This window comes from Malaclemys terrapin, chromosome 5, assembly GCF_027887155.1.
Source record: "Malaclemys terrapin pileata isolate rMalTer1 chromosome 5, rMalTer1.hap1, whole genome shotgun sequence".
NCBI lineage: Eukaryota > Metazoa > Chordata > Testudines > Emydidae > Malaclemys > Malaclemys terrapin.
In genome coordinates, this window is record NC_071509.1 from 108796129 (window position 1) to 108821612 (window position 25484).

General features: G+C 42.1%; 1 protein-coding gene across 1 annotated transcript in view; it reads right to left on the reverse strand.

The window, feature by feature from the left end:
• LOC128838560 (alcohol dehydrogenase 1A-like) overlaps positions 1-21926 on the reverse strand; it is a 32137-nt gene extending 10211 nt beyond the window's left edge. The window contains exons 1-4 of the mRNA XM_054030842.1: positions 21788-21926; positions 20621-20724; positions 6164-6265; positions 5505-5643 (exon numbers count right to left, since the gene is read on the reverse strand). Coding sequence (XP_053886817.1) covers positions 5505-5643; positions 6164-6265; positions 20621-20638 — 259 coding nt within the window. The 5' untranslated portion in view covers positions 20639-20724; positions 21788-21926. The remainder of the gene's footprint in view (positions 1-5504; positions 5644-6163; positions 6266-20620; positions 20725-21787) is intronic.
• Positions 21927-25484: the final 3558 nt, after the last annotated feature.

Consider the following 25484-nt stretch of genomic DNA (forward strand, 5'->3'; position numbering starts at 1 on the left):
GCTCACCTGCCCGCCTCACCTCCCCGCCTCCTCATGATTTTATCTAAGTGCTGGGCCCCGCAAAGCACGGGGCATGGGGCTGTCACCCTGATTCGCCATATCCACGGGATGGCTTTGGATACATATATCACATACCAATCAGTTGCACACATACAAAATAGGAAATGACTGCCTCGGAAGGAGTACTGCAGAAAGGGATCTGGGGGTCATAATCGATCACAAGCTAAATATGTGTCAACAGTGTAACACTGTTGCAAAAAAAGTGAACATCATTCTGGGATGTATTAGCAGGAGTGTTGTAAGCAAGATGCGAGAAGTAATTCTTCCGCTCTACTCCACACTGATTAGGCCTCAACTGGAGTATTGTGTCCTGTTTTGGGTGCCACATTTCAGGAAAGATGTGGACAAAAATTGGATAAAGTCCAGAGAAGAGCAACGAAAATGATTAAAGGTCTAGAAAACATGAGCTATGAGGGAAGATTGAAAAAATTGGGTTTGTTTAGTTTGGAGAAGAGAAGACTGAGAGGGGACATGATAACAGTTTTCAAGTACATAAAAGGTTGTTACAAGAAGGAGGGAGAAAAAATGTTTTCGTTAACCTCTGAGAATAGGACAAGAAGCAATGGGCTTAAATTGCATCAAGGGCGATTCAGGTTGGACATTAGGAAAAACTTTGTGTCAAGATGGCTAAGCACTGGAATCAATTGCCTAAGCAGGTTGTGGACTCTCCATCATTGGAGATTTTTAAGAGCAGGTTAGACAAACACCTGTCAGGAACGGTGTAGCTAATACTTAGTCCTGCCTCGAGTGCAGGGAACTGGACTACAAAACCTCCTGAGGTCCCTTCCAGTTCTACGATTCTACGATATTCCACTTTGGAAGTACAGCTATTTCCTCTTTACTAGGCCCTCCACATCCAACTATTATACATATCAGATGAATGGACTATTTGCCCATCACTACCATCCAATGTACAGGGAGTTGATGGAACCAAGATGAACATACCCACACAGATCAGTCCCTAGACTAATACTCCCTTTTGAAGTCAAAAATTCTTGGGCAAACACCAGCAAAGAATATCTTAAAGCTTACTGTGCCATTATTGAAGAAAACCATTCTGGACAATATTGGCTGCCTTTCCTCCTGACTTACTGGAAAGGCACTATCTTTCGATGAGCTAATTGATGAGCTGCTGCTAGAGACAGCAAATATTCTATTATCATACCACTTTTGTCGGAAGGGGGCCTTTAAAATGCATGAGATAGAAATGTGCCCATATGAGAAGTTAGCCTACCCAAGACCATGAAATGCACGGTGGGTGTGTGGCAAGTTTTACTGCCATACTTCCTGATCTAATCAGTAACATTAATTGTACTTTTACATCTTAAAAAGTGCAATGCAAATGTTAACTAATCTTTGTGATCAGCTGTCATTCAATCGCCAAAGAATAATTAATTTTTAGCGCTTATGGAGGTATGAAATTCAAATATTTTTCACGTTTCTAGTCTATACCATGAAACCCGTTACAAGAGCTTAATTTGAAGATTCAAAAACAGGAGCGCCTGTTACTTTGCGGGGATGTCTGCAGACCCACCCTAGAGTACACGAACAGGGCAAAATCTACGTGTGTCTCTGGAATTTTTAACATATAAAAACCTAATGCCTTAAAATTTTGGAAATATGTAACAAAGGCATTTTTCAATGGGCTACTTTTAATATAATCAAATGTTAACATCTTTTCCAGCAGCTCTACTTTTGCCAACCTTAATTCTGACTTGTTGTTGTTGATCTATCTCTGTATAAAGATATTAATCATTTATATTACCTTTGTCAGTTGATGAGTGATATGTACACAGTTTTTATATTCCACGGAAAGGGAACAGACTATTGGATTACAGTCTGTTTTGCCAAAACAAACTTTACAGGCCTGTTAAATTTTCTTGTAGTTATGTAATATGCTTACAAAGAAAAAAAAAATCACCCACAGCACAAACAAAGAAAGCAAACAAATTACTGTAGATAGTGAAGACACTCCCAGAAAGAAATGCCCAAACACCCATTTTAACATATTATACACGTCTCAAAACTTCAAATTCAACAACCAATACAAACAATCCAAGATAAAACTAAGCTTCTACTCCATTTTTTATTTTACTGAAACTTATTCAAGAACAGAAGATAGTCACAAATCTATCCTTGTCAAGATTAAAGTTCTTATTATCACCTTATCTATGCTACCATAGCACCATAATAAGGGTAGTTAATTACATGTGGATCAGAACTCCTGGTTTCTTCTTTTTCCAGCTCAGGGAACCTTCTATTATGCTTCAGGGATATTTGATGAGGGCATCTATTTGTCTTTCTGATCAATCAAATTAAAATTCAGCAGCTTCAGACTGACCCACAAATTTGCCTTCAATACTTGAAAATGTTCGGCTGGTCTTTCTGAACTGTCTGGTAGGTTAGGAGCCCATGGTCTTAGTCATCAATCAGGGTAGTTCATTACATGAGGATCTGAATTCTTGGTCTTCTCTTTCCCGACTCAGTAAACAGAGATACTTGATGAAAGGATCTCTGGGTCATGTCATTACAATTCAACAGCTTCCGACTGGTGCACAAATTTGCCTTTATCAATGAATAAAACCCTATGCTATGCATTTACTTGTGCAATACATTTACTAGGAATCCTTGTTATGGAAGCAATGATATGTGCAAGTTTGGACCTTAGTTATAATCATATTTCGTACTAAAGAAATGTGAGACCTCTGCAGAATAAAACCTTAAATTCTTAATGCAGCTGTAACTACCACAGTACTATAATCCTGGCAAAGTCAAGTCAGAACCAGTATCTGAATTGCTGACCAGGAGTGGCATGGGAATTCTTAAAAAAATCTGCTAATTTTCTTTAATAAGATAACACAAATCTAGCTCAATGGTGGAGCAACACACAATGGAACCCCAACAAACAACATTAGGATTAGACACTATTTTATTGCAATGTCTGACAAAAGAATAAAAACTTTGCCCCAGAATGATGGATTTCGGAAGACCACAGCTACCTTTCCTAGCCCAGTCTCATTGGGCAAACGTCAAAAGATTTCAGAGGATTATTTGGATAAACACATGCCACACAATGCCTAACTTTAAATGGAAGTTGTCGGGGCTTTCTAGTGCCAGATTATCTAGGGCAGGGGTTCTCACAACAAATTGTTTGGTGGTCTCAGTGCACTGCCACCAACTCTTGCTGGTGGCCACTCTGACAATTTTTCCTTAAATACTTAATTAACTTTAGGAGAAACAAATAAATACGCACATCAAAATCCTTGTGATTTATTTATTGCTAGTTAGTAAGTCTGCTGCTGTGAAAAGTGATTTTTGTACGTTTGTTACTATCACTTTTCACAGCCTCTCAGCTAGCTAACAAGTCTCTGCTGTGAAAAGTGTTAATATCCCTTTTCACAGCAGACTTATGCAGCCCTGGCAATTCTAGGGACAAATTAAGCCCTGGATGGGGAGATGGATGGATAGGCAGCAGGGGCCAGGGGCGATGAGGGGTGGCAGTGGGGAGCCAGAGCCTGAAGCCTGAGGGATGGGGCACCAGGAAGGAGCCTGAAGCCCTGGGGCTGTAGCCTGAAGCCCTGCAGCCAGGAGATGGGGCCTTGAGGCCCGGGGACGGGGCCAGAGCCCGAAGCCCCGTGGCCGGAGCCTACCACTCCACCATACCAGGGCTGAAGCCTGAGCCTCACCACCCCTGAGAAGGTGGGGAACTCACAGGTTGCTTGCTCCTCCATGGTTGTGCCCCAGGTGCCTCCAGACGGGGGCAGGGCCCAACTCCTACTGGCAGACCCAGCAACCAACACCAAGGTGGCACATCCAGAAGCAACACGGAGGGGTGGCTGCTTTGCCCCCCCAAATCACTGCCCAGGAGGCTGTGGCCACAAGAAAAGCCCCCGGTGGCCGCACTTGAGAAACGCTGATCTAGGGAAATAAATCATAGGGAATTAGAAGCTGGAGAAGGCAGAAAGCAACCAAATTTTAGAGAACTGTGACCTGGACTTAGTAATCAGAATGCTGAAAGAAACCTTCCAGTTTTTGTTGCTCCAACCTGATGGAATAGGAGATTGATAGATCTCATTGCCAACTGCCCTCTGAACTGCAGTTAGCACAGACACTTCCCTTTCTTCCTTTGTCTCACAGGCCACACCAAAGGACTGTGCGCCCAAAGCAACAACAGAATTCCAAAGTAAAAAGTTGTTCTGATGATTTGCTCAAAAGTACAGCCTGACCCCATTGAAATTACATGGTAGTTAGAATTAAAAGTATTATGTTTATATCAATTCTCTGAACCAAACAATTGTCACACACTCTATGCCAGGCTCAAAAGAAAAGGAGAAAAGAAAAGGTGTTTCTTTGCAGCCAAAACTTGTCCAACAGTTTGCATGCTTATCTGAAGCGTATCCTATGCAATGTGGTCTGGAAATCTGATGGGAATAAGCTCGCTCAGAAGATTTCCAGTCCTTTCTAATTCCAATAAGAATAGAAAAGATGCTTTTGCATTACTGAAGCACTTACATTGCCAGAATAGCCAGGAGGTAGAGAGACATGCGGGGGTGGGGTGGTGGAGTAAATATTTTCATCTTTAAAAAATGGTTTGGATTCAGTTCAAGATTCAGATACCGATTTGGTTCATTTAATATTTCATCTTAAACACTCTGCGCAGCTCTCCTCATAGTTCAGAGTTACTGGGAAAAGAGTACAGGCGTTGGTGTCCCATCTTGCAGTGTGCAGAGGAAGATGAGAACCTCCTCCTGGGGCTTTATATTTACCAGCTCTATGGCACAGAGAATGTGGTGAAAGACGCAATAAACAATGAAACGGTGTTCTCTGAGAGAATAGGCACAGGAACAAAATCTTTTGTCTGGCAGATGAATTAAGTACATGAATTAAGATAGTATTCAAGTGACACTAGCACAGAAAGCAAGTGTGAATTTCAGTACTATCAAAGTCTGATAACCTGGGCCCTGATATAGCAAGGTATCTGAGCACCTGACTAACAAAGTAGTCACATTGAAGTAAATAGGACTATTTATATGCACAAAGCTAGGCACATGTTAAAATTCCTTGCTGAACGGAAACCCTAACGAGGGTCTGAACTCAAAATGGTAGCTCAAATTTGATTCCCTTTGAGTGAAATACAAATAAGCACCTCTTTTGAATGCTGGGGAATGGGAGAGCGCTTCATAGTCACATAAAAATAGAAGTGAACAGGCAAAAACTTTTGAAATAGGAAAGATCACTTGGGAGTATAGCAAGAAAGACTTAAACAACATATTTCTCCTCCAAAATATCCTTGACAAGGCCCTGTGAAGGTTGAATGTTGGATTACTTGTTTCCTCTGCAATAAAGGAGTTCATACATGTTAGTGTCTTTGATATTGGAGCAGGGTATGTGAATGCTAGGTGAGAACTACTTATCATTGGTTAGTGCTTGATGCTTTCTTATACCTGGTTTCACACAAGTCACCCCTTCTCCAACGCTCTCTACAATACCAGCTGCTTCGTGGCCAAGAATTATTGGAAAAGGTACAGTTAATGCACCACTCATAACATGGTCATCTGAGCGACAGATCCCTGTGGCCAAAATCTGTAGGGAAAGCAAAGAATATTTCAATACGTAAGGAACTAATTTTTCAGCTTTTACCTGTGTGATATGATATAGAAGTGAAGATGTATTTTGTATCCAGAGAAGTGAGTATAACCATAATAAACCTAAGACATGATTCCTAAGACTGCTTATTTATCACAGCCATGACTCATGACAGAGATCATAACTTCTGGTGTTTTTGCACAGCATGTTATGGCCTTTGTCATCTGCCACACTCTTCCATAAATGTTTACTCTTTTTCGGGTCCGTGTAGTTGAAAGCTTGTGTCTTTCACCAACAGAAGTTGGTCCAATAGAAGATATTACCTCACTCAGCTTGTCTCTCTAATATTCTGGAACCAACACAGCAGTTTTAAATAGCCTGCATAATTCAATACGAGTTCATCCGATAGTAACCACTCTAGTGGCAATATCTGTAAGATCGAGCCCTACATTTCTATAGCACGAATATTACTGGCACTGCTACAGTATGTAATTTACCAAGTTCATCTTTTTCCTACCTTAATGCGAACTTCATGTGCCTTTGGGGGGGCAACTTCCACCTCCTCAATGGAAAATGGTTTCTTAGGCTCCCAGGCAACAGCGGCTTTGCATTTAATGACCTATGAAAACAGCAAGGAAAACAAAATGGCATTTGTGTATGTAGCACCTTCCCCACGGTGTGGCTCAAGCCTCCTCCCTGGTGCTTTGTACTTAAGAGTTGCTTCTCCCCTCTACTCAACAGGGTTGGGTCTTGGGTTCTTTTTCTGACACCTGATGCCTTCACCCCAGGTGACTCTTCACCTTGTCCCTTGGGAAAATGAATAATGCTATCTCTGCTGGTAAGCAGTATAAAACCTATGTAACCCCTTCAGATTTAGACAGTATGGCTGCTTTAAAACCTTGTCCTGAGGCAGAGGAAGTGCTATTGTTCCAAGAAGAGGAAGTGCTGATTGTCCAAGGGAGAGAGGGCTGAAAGAGAGGACAGGGATGTGTGGGTGTCTGTACAGCAAGCAGACCCCCACATAGCGAAGCAGCTGAGAACCAGCCTGACGTCTGTGAGAGACAGAACTGCTGACTTGGGACATCCCAGAATGGGAGCCAGGAGGACCACCATGCCAGTAAGAAATCACCTCAGAAGGACAAAGCAGAGCTGCACCTAGTATCGCTGTCACTCAGACAGACTGTATAGGGCCATGAGTACTGAGGCTTATGACTACACTGAGAATATGGAGAAAGGTTGTAGCCAGTTAAGTGGGAGGATTGTCGTTCTGTGGAGAGAGGTAGAAGAGGGCACCAGAGGGCTTTTTGGGGAAAGTTTACTGGTGCTGAAGATGACCAGGAACACTCAAGATTCACTGCTGCACTGGAACTCTGCCAAGTATTCCTGAACTCTGAGTCTGGACGCAGTGCTCAGCATCTGTCCTTTTATATTGTGATAGCACTGGGCTGCTGGATCTTTGTATTGGATGTAATCATTTTACTTCTCCCCCTATATTTTCCCTTGTTTTTCCTCCATTCATCCTTCTGTAAATAAATATTTCCCTTTCCTATATTCATTGTACTATTCCACTGTGTGCACGTGCGTGTGTTTACTGTGGGGGGGAGGGGGGAGAGGAGAGGGATAGAACAAGTGTCTCTGGGGTGGAAGGGAGTTTCCCTGCTGCATTCCTGCAAGGGCCTGTTCTTGGCAGGAGCCCATCCCACAAAGCAGACTCTGTCTGGGCCACGAGGGCATTACAGTTACGCCCAGTACACAATAAACAATACATTCCAGCAAAGGAATGACACACCCAAAAATAACAACAACACAAAACTGGACTTTATTTGGAGCTGGAAAATAGGATCTGGGGAAGAAAAAAGTTGGGGTTAACTAAGTATTAAAACATCAGCAAATCAACCAATTCTCCACCTACCAACACTCAAATCTTCACCACCCCTAACTCCCTTCCAGGCGCCTTCCCCAGAAGATGGTATGCTAGAGATGAGTCTGGGGACATGTGCAGCAGCACTGTGAACAGTGGCTGGCTTAAACAAAAAGGGTCCTCTTGTGTCTTCATGCTGGGTCAGGCAGGCTCCTCTCCTGGCTTCCTGGTCAGAGTCTTACACTATCACACTGTCTTTTAAGTACAGTTAGGTGTCTCTGAATCATACTGGTTTTCTAAATTATGTGACTCAAAGGCGTAACTACTTTGTCATCTGTCTGTCCATTAGTTGCAATGAGTGGCTGTGGTTGGTTTGGAATTTTTGAGTCATCTTCTGCATCCACCATCTGTAAGGTTTTCTCTGTTGATTGTTCTTTCTGAGGAACAAACTGCAGACGTTGATGGGTTATGCTGAACTCTCCACTGTCAGTCTCGATCACATATGATCTTGGTACTGAATTCTTTTTCTTTATGACAGCTGCAGTTGTCCATCCTTTTTCTCCATCCAATTTGATATAAACATAGTCACCAACTTCTAGACCCAGCAATTCTCTAACTGAGTGACATTTGTTCTAAAAGTGTTCATAAGCTCTTTTGGCCTTTTCATCCAATTTGGCTACTCTCGAGCAAGGAATGGCTCTTCCTGCTGCAGGATTGTCTTGGCTGTCTACACAGATCTCTCAGCCTATCTGCTTGTGGATAATGTAGGCTGCTAGTAATAGGATCAAAATTATATTTTGTTTGAAACAACTTAAATTCTGCTGCAGTGAATTGTGGTTTGTTGTCCATCACTAGTTGCTCTGGAATACCAAAGTGAGCAAAAGCGAACTTCAGTTTCTCGATAACACGGTGACGTGGTATGCCTTTCAAGTACATTATTTCTATATACATGGAAAAATATTCCACGATGACCAGGTAATGACGTCCTCTGAATTTGCATAAATGTGCAGCTAGTCTCTTCCAACATCTGCCAGGTAAAGGTCGTGTTATTAAAGGTTCTTTGTGTCACGCTGGTCTGTTAGTTCTCCACTGTTCACATACAGATGCTTTATTCTTTAAGTCCTTGCTGATGCCCAGCCATCAACACTGACTGGTTGACCCGTTTATTTAGTTATTCCTTGATGTCCTTCATGGATGAGGTTTAGGATTTCTCCTTTTATTTCATTTGGAATTGCAATTCCCTTTAATTTTGAGTCCACTTGACTCACTTACTTGTACACGCACTGCGAAGTAGTCTCCTGTTACTTTCTTAGTGTCCTTTAGATACTTGAGTCAGCTGCCCCTAATGTAACTTAGAACTTCCTGAGTTGTGCGTTTGTCGAGATTGCTTTTTGTAGCTTGAGTAGTCTCTCTTCTGACACTGGTCTATATGTGTCCACAGCATCCACGTATGCTTCTACGTCATCTTCGAGCTCATGGGCAGTTGAATGTGATGCTGGGCTCCATGACTGAGTGTCTGCTACTACCAAATTTTTCCCAGAAAACACTTAGCTATTGGGTTAAATCTCATTAACCTTAGCAATAGATGGCATTTCAGCAGTGCTTGATCCAGGTCTTTTCCATTAATGAATGTTAACCCCACCACCCCAAACTGTGATGTCATGGTGGTCAGGCTAGGTCAAAATGCAGTAGCTTTTGCATTTTGTGACAAAGATGCGGAGGTCATCATGATAACACCAAAGAATGAATTCCAGATTCATAGTCAGTTGCCGAGAAAGCTTTGTCTTCTGCACAGACATTTCACACTTGAGTCGTTGATCTATTCCTCCAATATGTATATTCATGCAGCCTATAAACCCCACTCTTCTCTTAAAAAAATTGCATCCAAAAATACACACACACAGCGCTAACAAAACCCATGGTCAATATAACCAACTACTTAGCAACTAAATTGTATGTTGCCCTCCTTTCCCCCATATTTTGTTTATTTTAATTCTTTGGCAGGAACCTTGCAAAACATATTTGCAAAATACTATACAAGTAAGTTAAAAACAAACTTAGGACAAATTTTGTTGGTAAAATTATTCAGGAGGAGAAGTTCAGATACAGCTTCAGGGTTCTAACTGTCGAACCCAGCCAAAATAACCCATTTTTAGATCCTATCTTTCTACTTCTTTTAATCATTTAAGAAATCAGGCACTTTATCTCCCATTTGGGAGGAGGCTCTCCCTGCAGCCCCACTTATTTATAATAGGAGGATGTTAAAGGTTTCATTTTCAATCCCTGACTGGGGCTCATTGGTATATAATATGCATGCACTTGAGCTAGCCCTTTGCAAATGCGAACAGTTGCACCCACATTAGAACAATTACAACACGTGGATCAGCAAACCAGGAACCAAATTCGATCCCCAAATGTAGATCGATTGATGCAAAACCATTGTTGCATCTCCCTCGTGCCTTGTTTTGTTGGTTTCTTCTCACTCATTGGGTGGGGCTCTTCCTCACTTCTGTGCTCCTAGTTTTTTGTTTGCTCACTTTCTTCCCACTTTTTTTCTGTGTTTGTTTTTCTCTCCTACCCTCATAAAGACCACACCTCTGCTGCTGCTCTGCACGTAGATCAGGGACTAGACACTAGAACAAAACTAGCCTTACGTAAATCAGGTTAACGCTGCTCCTGGCTGCTCTTGCAGGGCAAGAACACTGAGCAAGGACCGCATCTGGCTCCTCCCCTTGGGCTTGGGCGGGTTTGTCCTTGGGGGAATTTCTAAACTGAAAAGTGGCATGAGAAAATATGGAATTCTTCCATCAACTTCCGACCTTACTAAATGAGGGGAAGACAGAAAAATAAAGATTGTTGACGCTATTTGTAGCAGGGTCAGTGAAACAACATTTCCCAGAGGGACTGTTATTGGCAGAACACCAGGAGAACAAGGAATGTGGGGAATTAGGTTGGAAGCCGCTCAGCCACATTGACAGCGTAATCCCACAGTTTACATGGAAGTTCCACTTGTTCAATTTAATACGTGCTCAGCTTCATTGTTTGCTAACGAAATATGGCGTCAGAGCGGAGAGTTCTCGGCAGTGTAGCAGCCGGTAGCATGTGCCACGGAACATGGTCTGCAGCCCCCCAGAGCCCTTGATTTTAGAGTGATGGAAGGAGGAGTTTGAGCTGTACACAGACCTGGCTGTGCTGGAGGATGACAACAGCAGGAAAGCAAAAGTGTTACATTACCTTATTGGGAAACAAGGCAGAGGAGATTTGTACCACTCTGAAGCTCATCACTTCCCAGGCCTCACAGCAGTTCAAGGAGCCCTGGGAAACTATTGCTTCCAAAAGCACAACAAAACTGGGGCGTGACAGAGGTTTTCCACAGAGACCAATGAGGGGCAGGGGATAGACCCGCTATGTAATTGCCTTATGCACAATGGCTGCTACATGCAATTTTGGGGAACTTGACAGACTCCCTGATTCGGGATGGACCGGTCCGCGGCACTTATGATCACCGCCTGTGAGAGCAGCTGCTCTGGGAAGGCAATCTCACATTAGACAGACACTATAGTAATGTAGGTCCACATTAGATTTGTGTGAATTATGGTTTTAAATTGAATGAGGATATTAGCATGAATAGGCCCAAAGCACGTGATCAAAAAGGATGATATCATGAGAAAGAAAAGTATGAAACTTGTAGCGGCCCTTGGAAATACCAGTGTTATTTTAGCCCAAACCTTAAATAAGGGAATAGAAATAAAACACGGTTAATTGGGTACCAGGTGCAATAATCAGCTACATAAACTCCTTCATTTGGCCTTAGCTAAGGTCCAACAATTGGCAATGATATGGCTTGTTTGTTAAAGGGTAGATATAAAAAAAGTAACAGCTCTTAAAGGGTTCATTGCTAATACCTGCCTGACCAAGTTGGAGCCAATCACTATGGTTCTAAGCACCAAGGACTTTAGCCTGTTTGTAAATATCTTGATCAAATGCTTATAAATGTTTTGTTACTGTTTGGATGTAGTAAATTGTTCCTCATTTAGATCAATTTTATAAATACCATTCATCCTTTGGATTTAATAAAGGAATTAATGCTTACATTAGTATTGTGAATTAGTACCCCACATAAATAATATTTCCAACAGATGCTTACATGGGGAATACAACGGAAACTTCAGTAGCCACAGACATATGTGCAGTGAGACAGTCAGTCCTGTGTGGTCCCTTGATGAGACCAAAATTATTTCAGACTATGTAACCAGCTGAGTTTGTGGTAAAAACGAGACTCCAGCTCGGCTATATGTTAGCAGTCTCAGGCTGAAAGGACGTGGGATGGGAGTCTGAACATCAATTCTTTGTTTTTAATGTTTATGTAAAAATGTTTGGAAAATAGGGAAGATGCATCATTATCAGTGGAACTGGCCTCACACAGCCAATGTTTCCACTGGGAAATTACTGAAGGGACACCAACGGAAGAGGGAATGCAGGGAGCTAGGCTGGAAGCAACTCAGCCGCATGGACAGAACAGTCCACAGGGTTTAATATAGTTGCACCTGTTCAATTTAACCTGCATTCCACATCACACTTTATGAACGAAGCACTATTAATGTGAAAAAGGACTGAATAAACAAAGTCTGGACTTGACTTACTCTAATCTATGTTAGATTTTCCTTGGCACCACGTCGGAGAGTTGAGCACTTACCAATCTGCAGGCTTCACATTTTTTAAATAGCAATTTCTTTAGGATTTTTTTAAAATGGAGAAACAAAAATAAAGGAAAACAAACCTAAAAAGTTTCAGGCAGAGCTGGAAGTTTTACAAACAAAGTTATTTGGAAAAAAAAATTAAAAAGGTTTGTGCAAAACATGTCAATATTGTTAATATTTTACATTTTATGAAAAATGTGAACATTTTAAAAATTGAAAGCAAATATTACTTTTAAAATTTATTATCTATTTTTATAAAATGTTGATAATATTTTGGGGAGAAATTGAAATACATTTTAAAAAATAGGAAAAATGGTTTTCCTTTCAAAATAGAACAAGTTCAACATTTTGAATTTTTTTGCCACACTACTTTTTGATTTTTCTAACAGGCTTAGTTTCAAGTTTTGATCTAACGAATAAGACAAGACTGGTGGGGCTCAGGAACTGCCATCTGCATAGCTACTGAACGGCTGCTCTTCTCATGCTAGTCTATCAGCAGGACTTTCCAGGCTGACCCTGAAGCTATTGAATGGCTAAAACGTGTGACGTTTATTTCAGCCCTTTAACATTTTTATTGTTTTTTTTAAATTGTTTTATCTCACTACTTTATATTTGAACCTTTTCCATCTTTATTGTTCCACTTGTGTATTCATGAATAATTAAGCTTCTAGTAACTACAGTAGATGTGGTTATTTAGTGGAAATACATTAATGTTAAACTATTTTAATGTATGTGCAGTATGTTGGACCATTATAAAAAATGATTGAAGTGTAATGTTTCCCAAGATACTGATTTTCCTAAAATAAGATCTTGAAGTTAAATCCAGGAGTCTTGCTGCACCAAAATATATTTAAATATTTTAAATTAATTGCGTTTAAAGGGGTCACTGAGTTACTTCTCTGCTGACATTTCCAGAATCACATTTCTGTAAATGATGAAAATTCATTTGAAAGAAAGAGTAGACTTGACACAAAAACAAAAAACAAAAACTCTTTTTTAAAATTTAAATATCATTGTCTCTTGTTGGACTTTTAAAGTGTGACTACTCCACTTTTAAAAGTTCATTCCATTGTAAGAGATTCTACCTATAGGCGTGACTTTTAAAATGGGAAATGCCACTGGAACCAGGAATTACTCTCAAAATATTAGCTGGTTAAAAAAGGAAAAAAACTAGTTTAACTAACATTTTCAAAGTTTCAAACTTTTTTTAATTTGAAAGATTTTGAAATGGATTCTTTGTTTTTATTAAAATCCGTCACTATTTTTTAAAAATTTCTGAAGTTTTTACCTAAAGCATTATTCAAATCATCATCAAAAAGGTTATGGACATTTATTGTTTACTGAAAAGGGGGTTTTCAGCAAATGAAAAAAATTGACTATTTTGACACTTTCTATTAAATTTTCCAAATATTAGAAAGACATGACATTTTTAGTGAAAAAAAGAATGTCTATGTCAAAAGATTGCATGGAATTTTTTTTTTTTTTTTAAAAGAACGTTTCAATGAAAAACTTATTAAAATGGACTTTTTAAGCATGCTCACTATAGAAGCTAGCTAATGTAATTACGGAAAATACCACAACATTCAAAAATAAGCAACTTTAGCCCCAATCGTGCAAAGATTTAAGCACATGCTTAACTTTAAACACTGTGACTGGTCTCATTGAGAGCACTAGGATGACTCACATGGCAGAATATTGCCATTGACATCAGTAGCAGCAGGATCAAGCCCACAGTCCACCAAGTTAAGCGCATGTATATGTTTTTGCAGGACTGGGCCTTTATATATAATGCTGCCAAGTTCATCCCAAGGCCTCACCGAACCCTGACAAATGCACAGCTGAAAACCAGGCCGGCTCAGCTGTGTGTTAGTGTTAAGAGACGTTAAGTTTATAACAATGTCTTTAGACCTGATGAAATGTTTGTAGAATGTACTGATCTCACTTATAACCTCCATCTCCCATGGTATAAAGTTATATTGAATGTTTGCATGTAAATCTCTAACTGCGTAACTCAAACAGGAAAGCAGCATCAATTAACGTAAAGTGCTGGTCCTTCACACAAGAAGGGCCATTGAAACCAAATAAGCCGCCGTGAAACATTAAAAGGCCAGAGACTTTGTTGACTGTGTCCCCCTCTCACACGCCCACCCATGAAGAAGAGATGGGCACAAACACTTGTCCCATGAGTCTGAACTCAGGGAGAAAGATATAAAAATCCCTGACCAGAAGGAACTGCATCACTCTGGTGCTTGGCATTCAGAGAGGGCAATATTTCTACACATAAGCAAGGGATCCTCAAGCTGCTTAGCTTGGATTAGCTCTCAAGAACATAGAATGCAGATCACAGCCGCGTCTATTGCCCTTTGGAACCGAAGATGGTAACTCATTTGTTCACCTGCTTTAACTTTGTAAATAACATTTCTTTTTTTAGTTAATAAACCTTTAGTTAGCTTATTATAGGATTGGCTACAAGTATTGTCTTTTGGTGTGAGGTCTAAGGTGCAATTGACCTTAGGTAAGTGACTGGTCGTAACCTGAATATTGCTTGTGATTTTTTTTAGTATATGGGACCATCTAGCAGAAAGGCAAGTTTGCCCAAGTGGCAATACAGACTGGGTTATGCCAGGAGACTCTCTGTAACTCCATGGGTAGGTTGCTATAGCGCTTGGAGTTCACGCTTCTTGGTTGGTGAAATCTAAGTGTAGAACTCCCAACCAATTTGGGGTTTGAGCCCTGCTTCCTCACAGTCTGCCCTGAGGTTGTCACTCATGCTCGTCAGCTACTCCAGACAGCTTGACAAATGCAAAAGGATTTTATCATCAGAGCGGTGAGAAAATACCAATTTTTGCTTAAAAATACAAAATAAGAAACATTTCCAATTAGTAATAAATCCTATTATCTTAACAAAAAAAATTAAGTTCTACAAAATAATAGCTGAGTGCAACAAAATAGACCAGCCCAGCACACTGACTCAAGATGGGAATGACTGTAATTCTTTATAGAGACAGACCTAATAAAAGTGCTCCATGAGGTCTGCAAGTTCACGTCAGACATAAGGATGTCCAACATCAATTTACAGCGGAGGTCGAAGATCACATTTTAAATAGAGATACAGGGCACAAGGGGGGGGGGGCGGGGGGAGAAAGCTTTTATACTTTGGTCTTACATAGTATTCCATTTACCATGTGGTGATATGGATTTCACAACCTGCAAAGGGCAAAGTTCCTGCACAGTTTATGAATAAAAGTGTAGCCAAAACCTCCAAACTATGAATTACAAATTCCTAACACAAACAAATATATTTGAACCCAATTCTTTCTGTATAAGTACATAAGGCTCCCTCTGAAGAAGTCCCACTGAGGTCAGTGGGAGCCCTAGGCAGGGGCAGCCCCAGGCACCAGCACACCAAGTGCGTGCCTGGGGCGGCAAGCCATGGGGGGGCGGCCTGCCGGTCGCCGTGAGGCCGGTAGTCAGGGAGGGAGCCTTTGGTGGCAAGCCTGCGGGAGGTCCGCCGGTCCCGCGGCTTTGGCAGCAATTCGGCGGCGGGTATGCCGAAGCCGCAGGACCGACGGACCTCCCGCAGGCATGTCGCCAAATCCGCGTTACCAGCCAGACCTCCCACAGGCGTGCCGCCAAAAGCCGCCTGACTGCCGTGCTTGGGGTGGCAAAATACATAGCGCCGCCCCTGGTAATAACATGTGGGGACTCCCTGATTGCTGTAACTGCAGATAGCATTCCAGCCATGTGCACACAGACTGGCTTCCCATCGCCACCTCTAAACATCCCTCCTGCAACCTGTGCTCCTCCCTCCCAGTTCCATAAAGGTTGCTGCAGCCATCAGCCCTTCAAATCCCCACCATCAAGCAGGTTTCAGTGTGCCCACTCTCACTCTCCCCCACTAATCAAGCTTGCAAGGGCCTGCTTTACCCCCCTCCATCAATCAGGCTTGCATGCACCTGTCCCTTTATCCCTGTCAATCAAGCTTGTGTACACTCAGCTGACAAATTTCAACTCCCAGGCTTGTAAACAGTAGCCCATTTATCCCTATGTCACAAATCTCTCTGAGCTCCCCTTCTTGGCAGTTCACCAGACACTGAATCCCCCTTGGACTTTCAGATTCCCTGGGTCTCAGTAGGTGGCAGAACTATTTCTTCCCGTGGCCTCCCTGGCACATTTCCTAGGCCCTGACTCTCACTCTATTACTTCTTCATGGAAATAGAATCCTGCAGCCTATCAGCCTTAGGCCCCCATAGGGCGACCAGACAGCAAGTGTGAAAAATCGGGATGGGGTGGGGGCGATAGGAGCCTATATAAGAAAAAGACCCAAAAATCAGGAGTCCCTATAAATTCGGGACATCTGGTTACCCTAGGCCCTCAGGACCAGCATGACACCCAAAATATTTTCATAGCTTAACATGTCTTCTATCAGAAATACACCTATAGGTGTGAGCCTTCTTGTTTACCTCTTCAAAGGACCATATGGTAGGTGTAGCCTAGAAGACCCAGGCACTTTGCACAGGATTCTAACACCCTATTGCTCTTTTCTTAATGACACAAGAAATGCACAGATTTATACAAAAATAGTAAACCCGACATGAAACTCCCTGTCCGAGTTTCCTCCACACTTCAGGCCATTTTATGGGCCTGGATCATGGTCACTTGGGGCCACCCTACATCCTTCTGTTGCAGTGCATCACTTATACTGATTAAACACAAGTATTGACTAAAAATTACCCTAACTCCAAAATTTAAAAACATGGCACTAAAGCTGCCTGTTGGATCAGATCTAGTGAGGATCCACCTCTCCCCCATGTTTTCGGTAGGTAGATAGTGTTTATGGAGAGCTATCAGTCAACAATAGCACTACAACACAAATTTCAGCCATAGCCTAAACATCTGAGGCTTATGAAAAATGTCTGTCCCTTTGTAAACATTTTCAGAAATATTTGCACGTGTGAGTTTTTGTTCAAAAAGAATATTTGGGTAAAGACAAAGTTTAACGAGTACATTTGTAACTACACATTTTAAAGAGGATTCTCTCCAGAAAAGTTCACGTAGTCATCTTGAAAGCAGTTTGGAATTCAAAGGCAACAAATCAGGGAAGAGACAATGACATCGACTCAGGTGAACCATCAGACAGAACAAGTAGTAAATTATGAATAGGGAATAGTCATAGCAAAAGATGTGGTGAGAAGATCCTGAGCAATCAGAGAGCAGAATGCAAGCCATTTGTCAAATCATATTAAATAAACATTAACAAAATCTGAGTTTATTTGCAGATTATTTGCAAATAGGAAAAGCTGCCAAATTAATCTCTAATTATACATTCAAATAAAGATGGCTGACATATAGAGGAGAAAAAAAATCCCAAAAAAGTTTTCTGCTCTTTTTAATTGAAATTTAAATATACAGTATTTCATCGAATTCTAGTAAATATTTCACCCAGCTGAGTCTGTATCTAATCTTTCCCAGAAACCAGGTTAATTGCTGATGCAAGTATACCGAAAGAATGTCTTTACTTCCATTGTTTTCTTACTTTAACTTTTCTTGTTAGGGTTCAGATTTTTAAATTTCTCTCTCACTCATAAATATTCCCTCCAAAGCTTCAACTTGCCATGAAATGCACATGAAGAACTCCCACGGGAGACTGGGGTGTATAAGCCATGGGTCCTGTATACAGTATTTCTATATATATATACACACACACACACACACACACACACACACAACGTCATTCTTTAAAGTGACACTTCCAAGTAGTTTGGGCACAAACTCTGTATTATGATAAAAGGAAGCACCTGAGGAGATGGGGGAGAGATGTGACCGAATTAATAAACAGAAATATTATTATATTTTCTTCCTTTCCTTTTTTAAAATTAATATAAACATTTTCAATGTTTGGATTGAAAATCATTCCCCCTTTACTGATGGAAACTCCAACATGACAGCCTAGTGCTATGGCATGAAAAAAAGAAAGTGAAACTGGCTACAGAACGTGTAGCTCATTCAACAGACCACTTAAGTTTCAGTGTTTAAGCCTAAAAACACACACATTGAAAGAAGAAAAAAGCACAAATGGTGAAAAGTCAATCACATCTGAAACTATAAACCTCATTCATTCATCTCAGGCTCTCTAGCATATTTATTACCTACCACATCATTTTTGGACAACTCCCTTCCATGTCACTACACTACATCATTGGGAACTACTCAGAAGTGCCCAACAAGACAACATGTTCATACAATTCAACCGAACCTGTTCCTCAGCTTTTTTCACAGCTGGTATCAGGTTCCTAAGTAAAGCTCCCCATTTCACAGTGCCAGCACCGGCTCTAGGTTTTTTGCTGCCCCAAGCAAAAAAAATTTTGGCTGCCCCCTTTTTTGTCTTTTACACATTTGCTCTTTGCAATTTTTTTTTGTTTTGTTCCTATTATTTAGGAAACTGGAGAGAAGATGCAGGGTTGCATGGAAAGACACTGGTCAGTAGAAGAGTAACGTAGGATTTTAATGTTGTCCAGCCCCAGCACACTGACTCAAGATGGGAATGACTGTAATTCTTTAGAGACAGACCTAATAAAAATGCTCCATGAAGTCTGCAAGTTCACATGTCAGACATAAGGATGTTCAACATCAATTTACAGCTGAGGTCAAAGATCACATTTTAAATAGAGATACAGGGCACAAGTGTGTGTGTGTGTGTGTGTGGGGGGGGGGGAAATAAAAAAAAATAGCTTGTACACTTTGGTCTTACATAGTATTCCATTTATCATGTGGTGATATGGATTTCACAACCTGAAAAGGGCAAAGTTTCTGCACAGTTTATGAATAGAAGTGAAGCCAAAACCTCCAAATTCCTAACACAAACAAATATATTTGAACCCAATTCTTTCAGTACAAGTACATAAGGCTCCCTCTGAAGAAGTCCCACTGAGGTCAGTGGGAGTCCTAGGCAGGGGCGGCTCCAGGCACCAAGCATGTGCCTGGGGCGGCAAGCCACGGGGGGCGGCCTTCTGGTCGCCATGAGGGCGGCAGTCAGGGAGCCTTCGGCAGCAAGCCTGTGGGAGGTCCACTGGTCCCGCGGCTTCGGCGGCAATTCAGCAGCGGGTACGCCGAAGCCGTGGGACCAGCGGACCTCCCACAGGCATGCCGCTGAATCCGTGTTACCAGCCAGACCTCCCACAGGCGTGCCGCCGAAAGCCACCTGGCTGCTGTGCTTGGGGCAGCAAAATACATAGAGCCGCCCCTGGCCGTTGGCATGCATTCATCCATTGGATTATTGTAGCAACCATTAGTGTCTCACAGCCCAAATTGGGGTCACACAGTCAGAGGCTTCAGAACATCTCTGACTTTCTACAAGTCTTGGGGCTAAATTTCTATTGCAATGTAGTAACCCTTCTCTATACACAATCTGGCCGGACGTACAAGTAACAACAAAATATAGTCTCAACAGAACTTTCTTAATGAGTCTTTCAGTGATGTATATTCTTCTTTAGGTGTTCCATCTGGCAGGGCTCATGTTCATCTATCAAAATCCACTATTCTTATATCAAGGGTTTTTAGTACCTTTTATTAAATGTAGGAAACCAAATCCATCAATGCCATCTACAACAGCATGGAAACTACAGAGTCTAGTAGAGGTGTAAATACTCATTTTTATTTATCTTTGGTGAAATTATAAGTTTTACAAATTTAATATTGAACAGGAAAATATTCAATAAATTATTTTGATCAGTAGATAATATTTACATATTAAGTTTCCCAAAGCAACCATAATTTAGCCCTATTTTGCATATGGTATATATTGCAGTAGTTGTTGTTCATTGTTGATTTAAGATACGTATTCAACATGGTTAAGTTACAAGTGCTGTGCGAACTTTGGTTCTAAATCGACATTTCTACAGTTACATTAGCAAACTTAAGACTATATAAACTTAATTAAATACAAAAAATCAAGACTATTTTTAAAGGAAGATAAAATAGAAAAACACTATCCCTATGCCCACAGCTTAAAGCGCGTTCTGATCTTTCAGGACAAAGGTGTTAAACTGCATAAATGTATCATTTAATAAGGGCTTAATAAAAAATGAACCTGAAATGTATTTAGCTAAACAATCAGATATGAAAATAAATGCACAAACAACAGGGTTCCATTTTGCTTTTGCTGCTATGTCTTGATAGGGTGTGTTTGAAAAGCAAAGTTCTGCATTTAAACTTTGTTACTCATTCTCAGCATAGTGCTTATTTTCTTGGGCAGCGAAGCAAACACTCCATACCATGTTTATGCCAACCATTATTTAAGAGTTCTCTGAATTATTAAAATATTAAGAATCACAAATTTAAAATCAACAATTCTGTACCGGTTTCTTTATCAACTGCAATGATGAGAACTTTCTTAAATGAATTGCTTGCTTACTTTGCCTGAAGTGCTCATGCTGTCTTTTTGTCTCTGTCTCTTTCACAGCTTGCTAACTCTGGTTTCTTGCTTGCTCTGATTTCTCTTGCTGATAATCTGTCCTGCTGGATAAATAGATTAGAAGTTGTTCCTGCAATTTGCTGCTATGAATACGTGACTTGGGGCCTTTTAACCTAGCCTATTTGTTCCCTAACCCCACCCCTCAAACATCTAAAGCACTGAACAGAAAAACTAAACCACTCCTCTAATGAAACCCTACTCTCCGCTTAACTTTTGTAACATTAAACAATTAGAATTGGGCTGGCCTGATAGTCTGCTGTATTAATTACACTGCCACAAACATACATGGCATTATACAATAAATAGGGCATGCCAGATAAAGAACAGTGTGCTTCTCCTTATGAGTGGGAGACAGATGTAAGCCCAGTGAAGTACAAGGCATACAGCTCCACAGGGGAAATCAGATCTCTAGCACCTCTCACCCCCTGGTCTAGCAAAGGATTTGATGGGTGCTAACGAGGCAACACACTCATCTCCTTACAGAGATGCAGTGACCTGGGAAAAGGAAAGCAGGGATTGCTCTGCGGCAACCCAGTCTGACTCCCAGGGTGGTACTGACAAGTACCAAAGGGATCATCACCAGGCCTTCTCAGCCAGGAGGGGGACCTACCCCGAAAGGCTCCTGGCCAACCCACTAAGATGTCAGTTAGTTGTGATATTTGTCATAGATTGCTGTCTACCTTCTATGAAGAGAGTGCTGTGTATAAAGGATATGGGGGCAGAGTTAAGGTTGTTTGGAGTTCCTTAATAAAGCTGTGTGAATAACAGATTTTTTTGGTTCACTGACAATTTTTCAGGTGGAACAAATTCTGTTTGAATCAAAACAAACTGTTTTGTTTCAGTTTTGACCATTTTTAAAATAAAAGGAAATTTCAAAACAAAAAGTTATTTCAAGCCAAAATATTGAAATGTTTACGTATTTGGATGTTTGTTTGGGTTATTTCATGTGAACAATTTGGCCTTAATTTGTGAAATGTTTCAGTGTCACTAAATCTGCATTTTTCCCGGAAAAAAAAATCCACCAAAAAATTTCACCCAGCACTACTCCTTAACCTTGCATTTACTGTATCATACACACCAGTAGCTAAATAATCAGTACCTCCTCACCTGTTTTCGTGGGTGTTCCCCTTGTCATGAGTAACCCGTGTCCCCAGCTCCCATCGTCTCTTTCTTGTCTTGTTGTTTACTTCCTGTGAATTTCTGTCTATTTCTCTTTTGATTCCCCCTCACCATATTTTTCTTCTTCTTCCTTCTCCTCCCGCATTCATGGCGGATCTGAACTTCACAGAAAAAAAACTTTGGCTTTGAGAATATATAATCTGAGCCCTGCAACTATGTCCTTGTAAACTTGCTCATGGGGCTTACATTATGGGGCCCAACAGAAGCCAGGAGGAAAGAAGGTTTCAAGAGACTAGCTGCTGCTTCAATCCACAGTAGTAGACTAGGGTTACCATATGTCCTCTTTTTCCCGGACATGTCCGGCTTTTCGGCAATCAAACCCCCGTCCGGGGGGAATTGTCAAAAAGCCGAACATGTCCGGGAAAATGCCGCCCGGGCACTTCCCCTCCCGCGGCGGCTCTGCTCCTCCCCTGACTCTTCGGCTCTGTTTAAGAGCCGAGCTGCCTGAGCGCTATGGGCTTCAGGCAGCCCCCTTGCCTCCGGACCCCAGCCGCCGGCCGGGCACTTCCCCTCTCGGGCTCTGGTGGCGCAGGGTCCGGAGGCATAGGGGCTGCCCGAAGCCGGTAGCGCTCGGGCAGCCCGGCTCTTAAACAAAGCCGAAGAGTCAGGGGAGGAGCAGAGCCTCCGGCCGCGGCGGCTCTGCTCCTCCCCGACTCTTCGGCTCTGTTTAAGAGCCGAGTGCTACGGGCTTTGGGCAGCCCCCATACCTCCGGACCCTGCGCCGCCGGAGCCCGGGAGGGGAAGTGCCCGGCTGGGGGCGCAGGGTCCGGAGGCAAGGGGGCTGCCCGAAGCCCAAGCACTACCGGCTTCACGGTTTGCCGGGCAGCCCCCAGACCCTGCGCCCCCGGCTGGGCGCTTCCCCTCCCGGGCTCCAGCTGTGCTGGGGAAGCATCGGCCGGGGGCGCAGGGTCTGGGGGCTGCCCGGCAAACTGTGAAGCCGGTAGCACTCGGGCAGCCCTTTCCGCGTGGCTGGGAGTGGGAGGGAGGAGGGGGCAGAGTTAGGGTGGAGAAGGGGCGGAGTTGGGGCAGGGCTGGGGGTGGGGGAATGGGCGGGGCCCCAGGCCCGTGGAGGGTCCTCTTTTTTTTATTTGTTAGATATGGTAACCATACAGTAGAGGCATGCTCAGGATAGGAGCAGGGTGGACCTGGGTTCATGCAACTTTTCCTGTCCTGAATGTGCCTTTTTCCTGCCCCGTTGCTTCATTCAGCTCTTCTGATGCCTCTTTGGGGTCGCATACCGTAAGTTAGGATAGACTGGTTTATGGGTTACTTAATGCATACCTATTGTCAGCCAACTAAAATCAAACCGTGCCCTCTGCTGTCTCTCTGACATTCATTAACTTATGGAATGGCCTCTGAGTAAATAGCAGCAAAGTTCATTATCATGATGATAAACATAAATCAATGATTTATCCAAAGGTGCCTTGAACTGGTAGGACTTTCTAACTACCCAAAAGTAATGAATAACGCTCAGTAACTCTGTTCAGTAATCCCATAGTTTCTATCATCACATTTCAGGAACAACTTTGTGATACAAGTGAACAAGTGGAAAAGTTGGTTCCCTAATTTAAAATAAAATAATAATAATAATAATCTAATCACACCCCAATGAGTTTGTGACAGAAGTGGAGCTGCTTTGTAATATCTAAGAAGAACAAGCTGCAACAATTTTATCAACAATGCAACCTGATCAATGAAGGAAAGTAACTGTCTAATTATGACAGGTTTCAGAGTGGTAGCTGTGTTAGTCTGTATCAGCAAAAACAATGAGGTGTCCTTGTGGCACCTCAGAGACTAACACATTTATTAATTTGTCCACAAGGAAGCCTCATTGTTTTTGTCTAATTATGGTGGTTTATTAGCATTTCCTATACGACTACATCAGCCTAACTTAATAGTGGGCTATGGAAAGACCAAACAAGAAAGCAACATAATAGGCCTAGATAAGAAGCGTCAGGCACAGACTTGAAAGACAATGGGGCAAGAAGTTAGCTCCAAAGATCCCTGCTCCAACATGTTGCAAGCCTTGTTTAGGTTTCAGAGCAGCAGCCGTGTTAGTCTGTATCCGCCAAAAGAACAGGAGTACTTGTGGCACCTTAGAGACTAACAAATTTATTAGAGCATAAGCTTTCGTGGGCTACTGCCCACTTCTTAGCCAGTGTTGTGAATGGAGAGATCAAAAGAACAGTTAAAAAACACTCCTCAAGAGAAGAAGGGGAATGTCACTGATCAGAAACTGCCTAGGGAAACAGGCTGACAGAGAGACTCTGTGGAAGAAGCGTAAAGAAGTTTGGCTTTCCCAGATCCAGCCAATGGATTAGAGAAAAATCTAGATATGCGTATAGTCTGTTTTATTGTTTTAAGATAAGTTCTGTTTTAAATATGTTTGTTCTAAATAAATAATACTTTGCTTTAAGAAGGCTGCTTGGTCACTGTATTGACCATTGTCATTGCTCCTGGGGAGAACAGAACTGCAGGCAGCAAAGATAAATCAGGCATGAGGAGCTAATCATGGATATAACTTAGATAATTTTTTCACATCTTAGCTCATAGAGCCGAGAAGCGATGGAATGCAACCCAGGCCTGGTCTCAGTGAGAGAATCAAGCGATTCCATCCCAAGAGATGTGACAGCCCAAAACCTGGGCCTGAAGGGAGGAGATTTTAAGAGACCAGGAAGGGAGTGAGGGGCAGCAGTTAACCCAGCAGTGCTGTTAGTACAGGGGTTCTCAGACTTTTGTACTGGTGACCCCTTTCACACAGCAAATCTCTGGGTGTGACCACCCCTTATACATTAAAAACACTTTTTTATATATATTTAACACATTCTAAATGCTGCAGGCGAAGTGGAGTTTGGGGTGGAGGCTGATAGCTCGTGACCCCCCATGTAATAACCTCACGACCCCCTACGGGGTCCCGACCCCCAGTTTGAGAACCCCTGTGTTAGCACATTATCAAGTACCTTTTATCATGGTGCAGTTTGGATTCATGCTGGCTCAGCAAATCTACCCATGCTGAGTGCAAAGGAAGAACAGAGGTGTTATTGTGTTTAACAGATCCTGTATTTATTTATTTTTTAGTTCTACATTTTTTTTAAAAAAGCGATACGGTCCTTTGGGGGCACTGATGAGGTGGAGGGGGCTCACACAAGCCCCTTGGTAACAGCTGGCATTTGGACCATGTGAAAAAGAATCTGACCGTAGGGAGGTTATTTAAATTAATGTATTTAACACAATTCCTTGCACAGCACCTTGAAAATGTGAACTGACACAAACGGGTTCCTAAGGAGGACTATACAGCTGCGCTCCATGTCCACAGCAGGAGGCTGGGGCTACTGAACATATTTATGTAAAATAAGTCAGCTTAGTTTGTGGTGCACCCCAATGCATTATGTCAATAGCCCTTCCTAGAGTCCTTAGGCCAGGCTCAGGCAGAGACATGTGAGACTCAGAGACAGAAGTTGTTTACATTTGGCTGCGAGCAATAAAAAGAGGGTTTGTAACCTGCCCCCAAATTCTAAGCTGGCTTTGCTTGTTAAAATATTCAGCTGTCTCTGCAGGCATATGCTGCAAGAGGTGTCCCCACCAGCACAGCTAGGTGCCCAGGGCAGACACTTCACATTGTCCC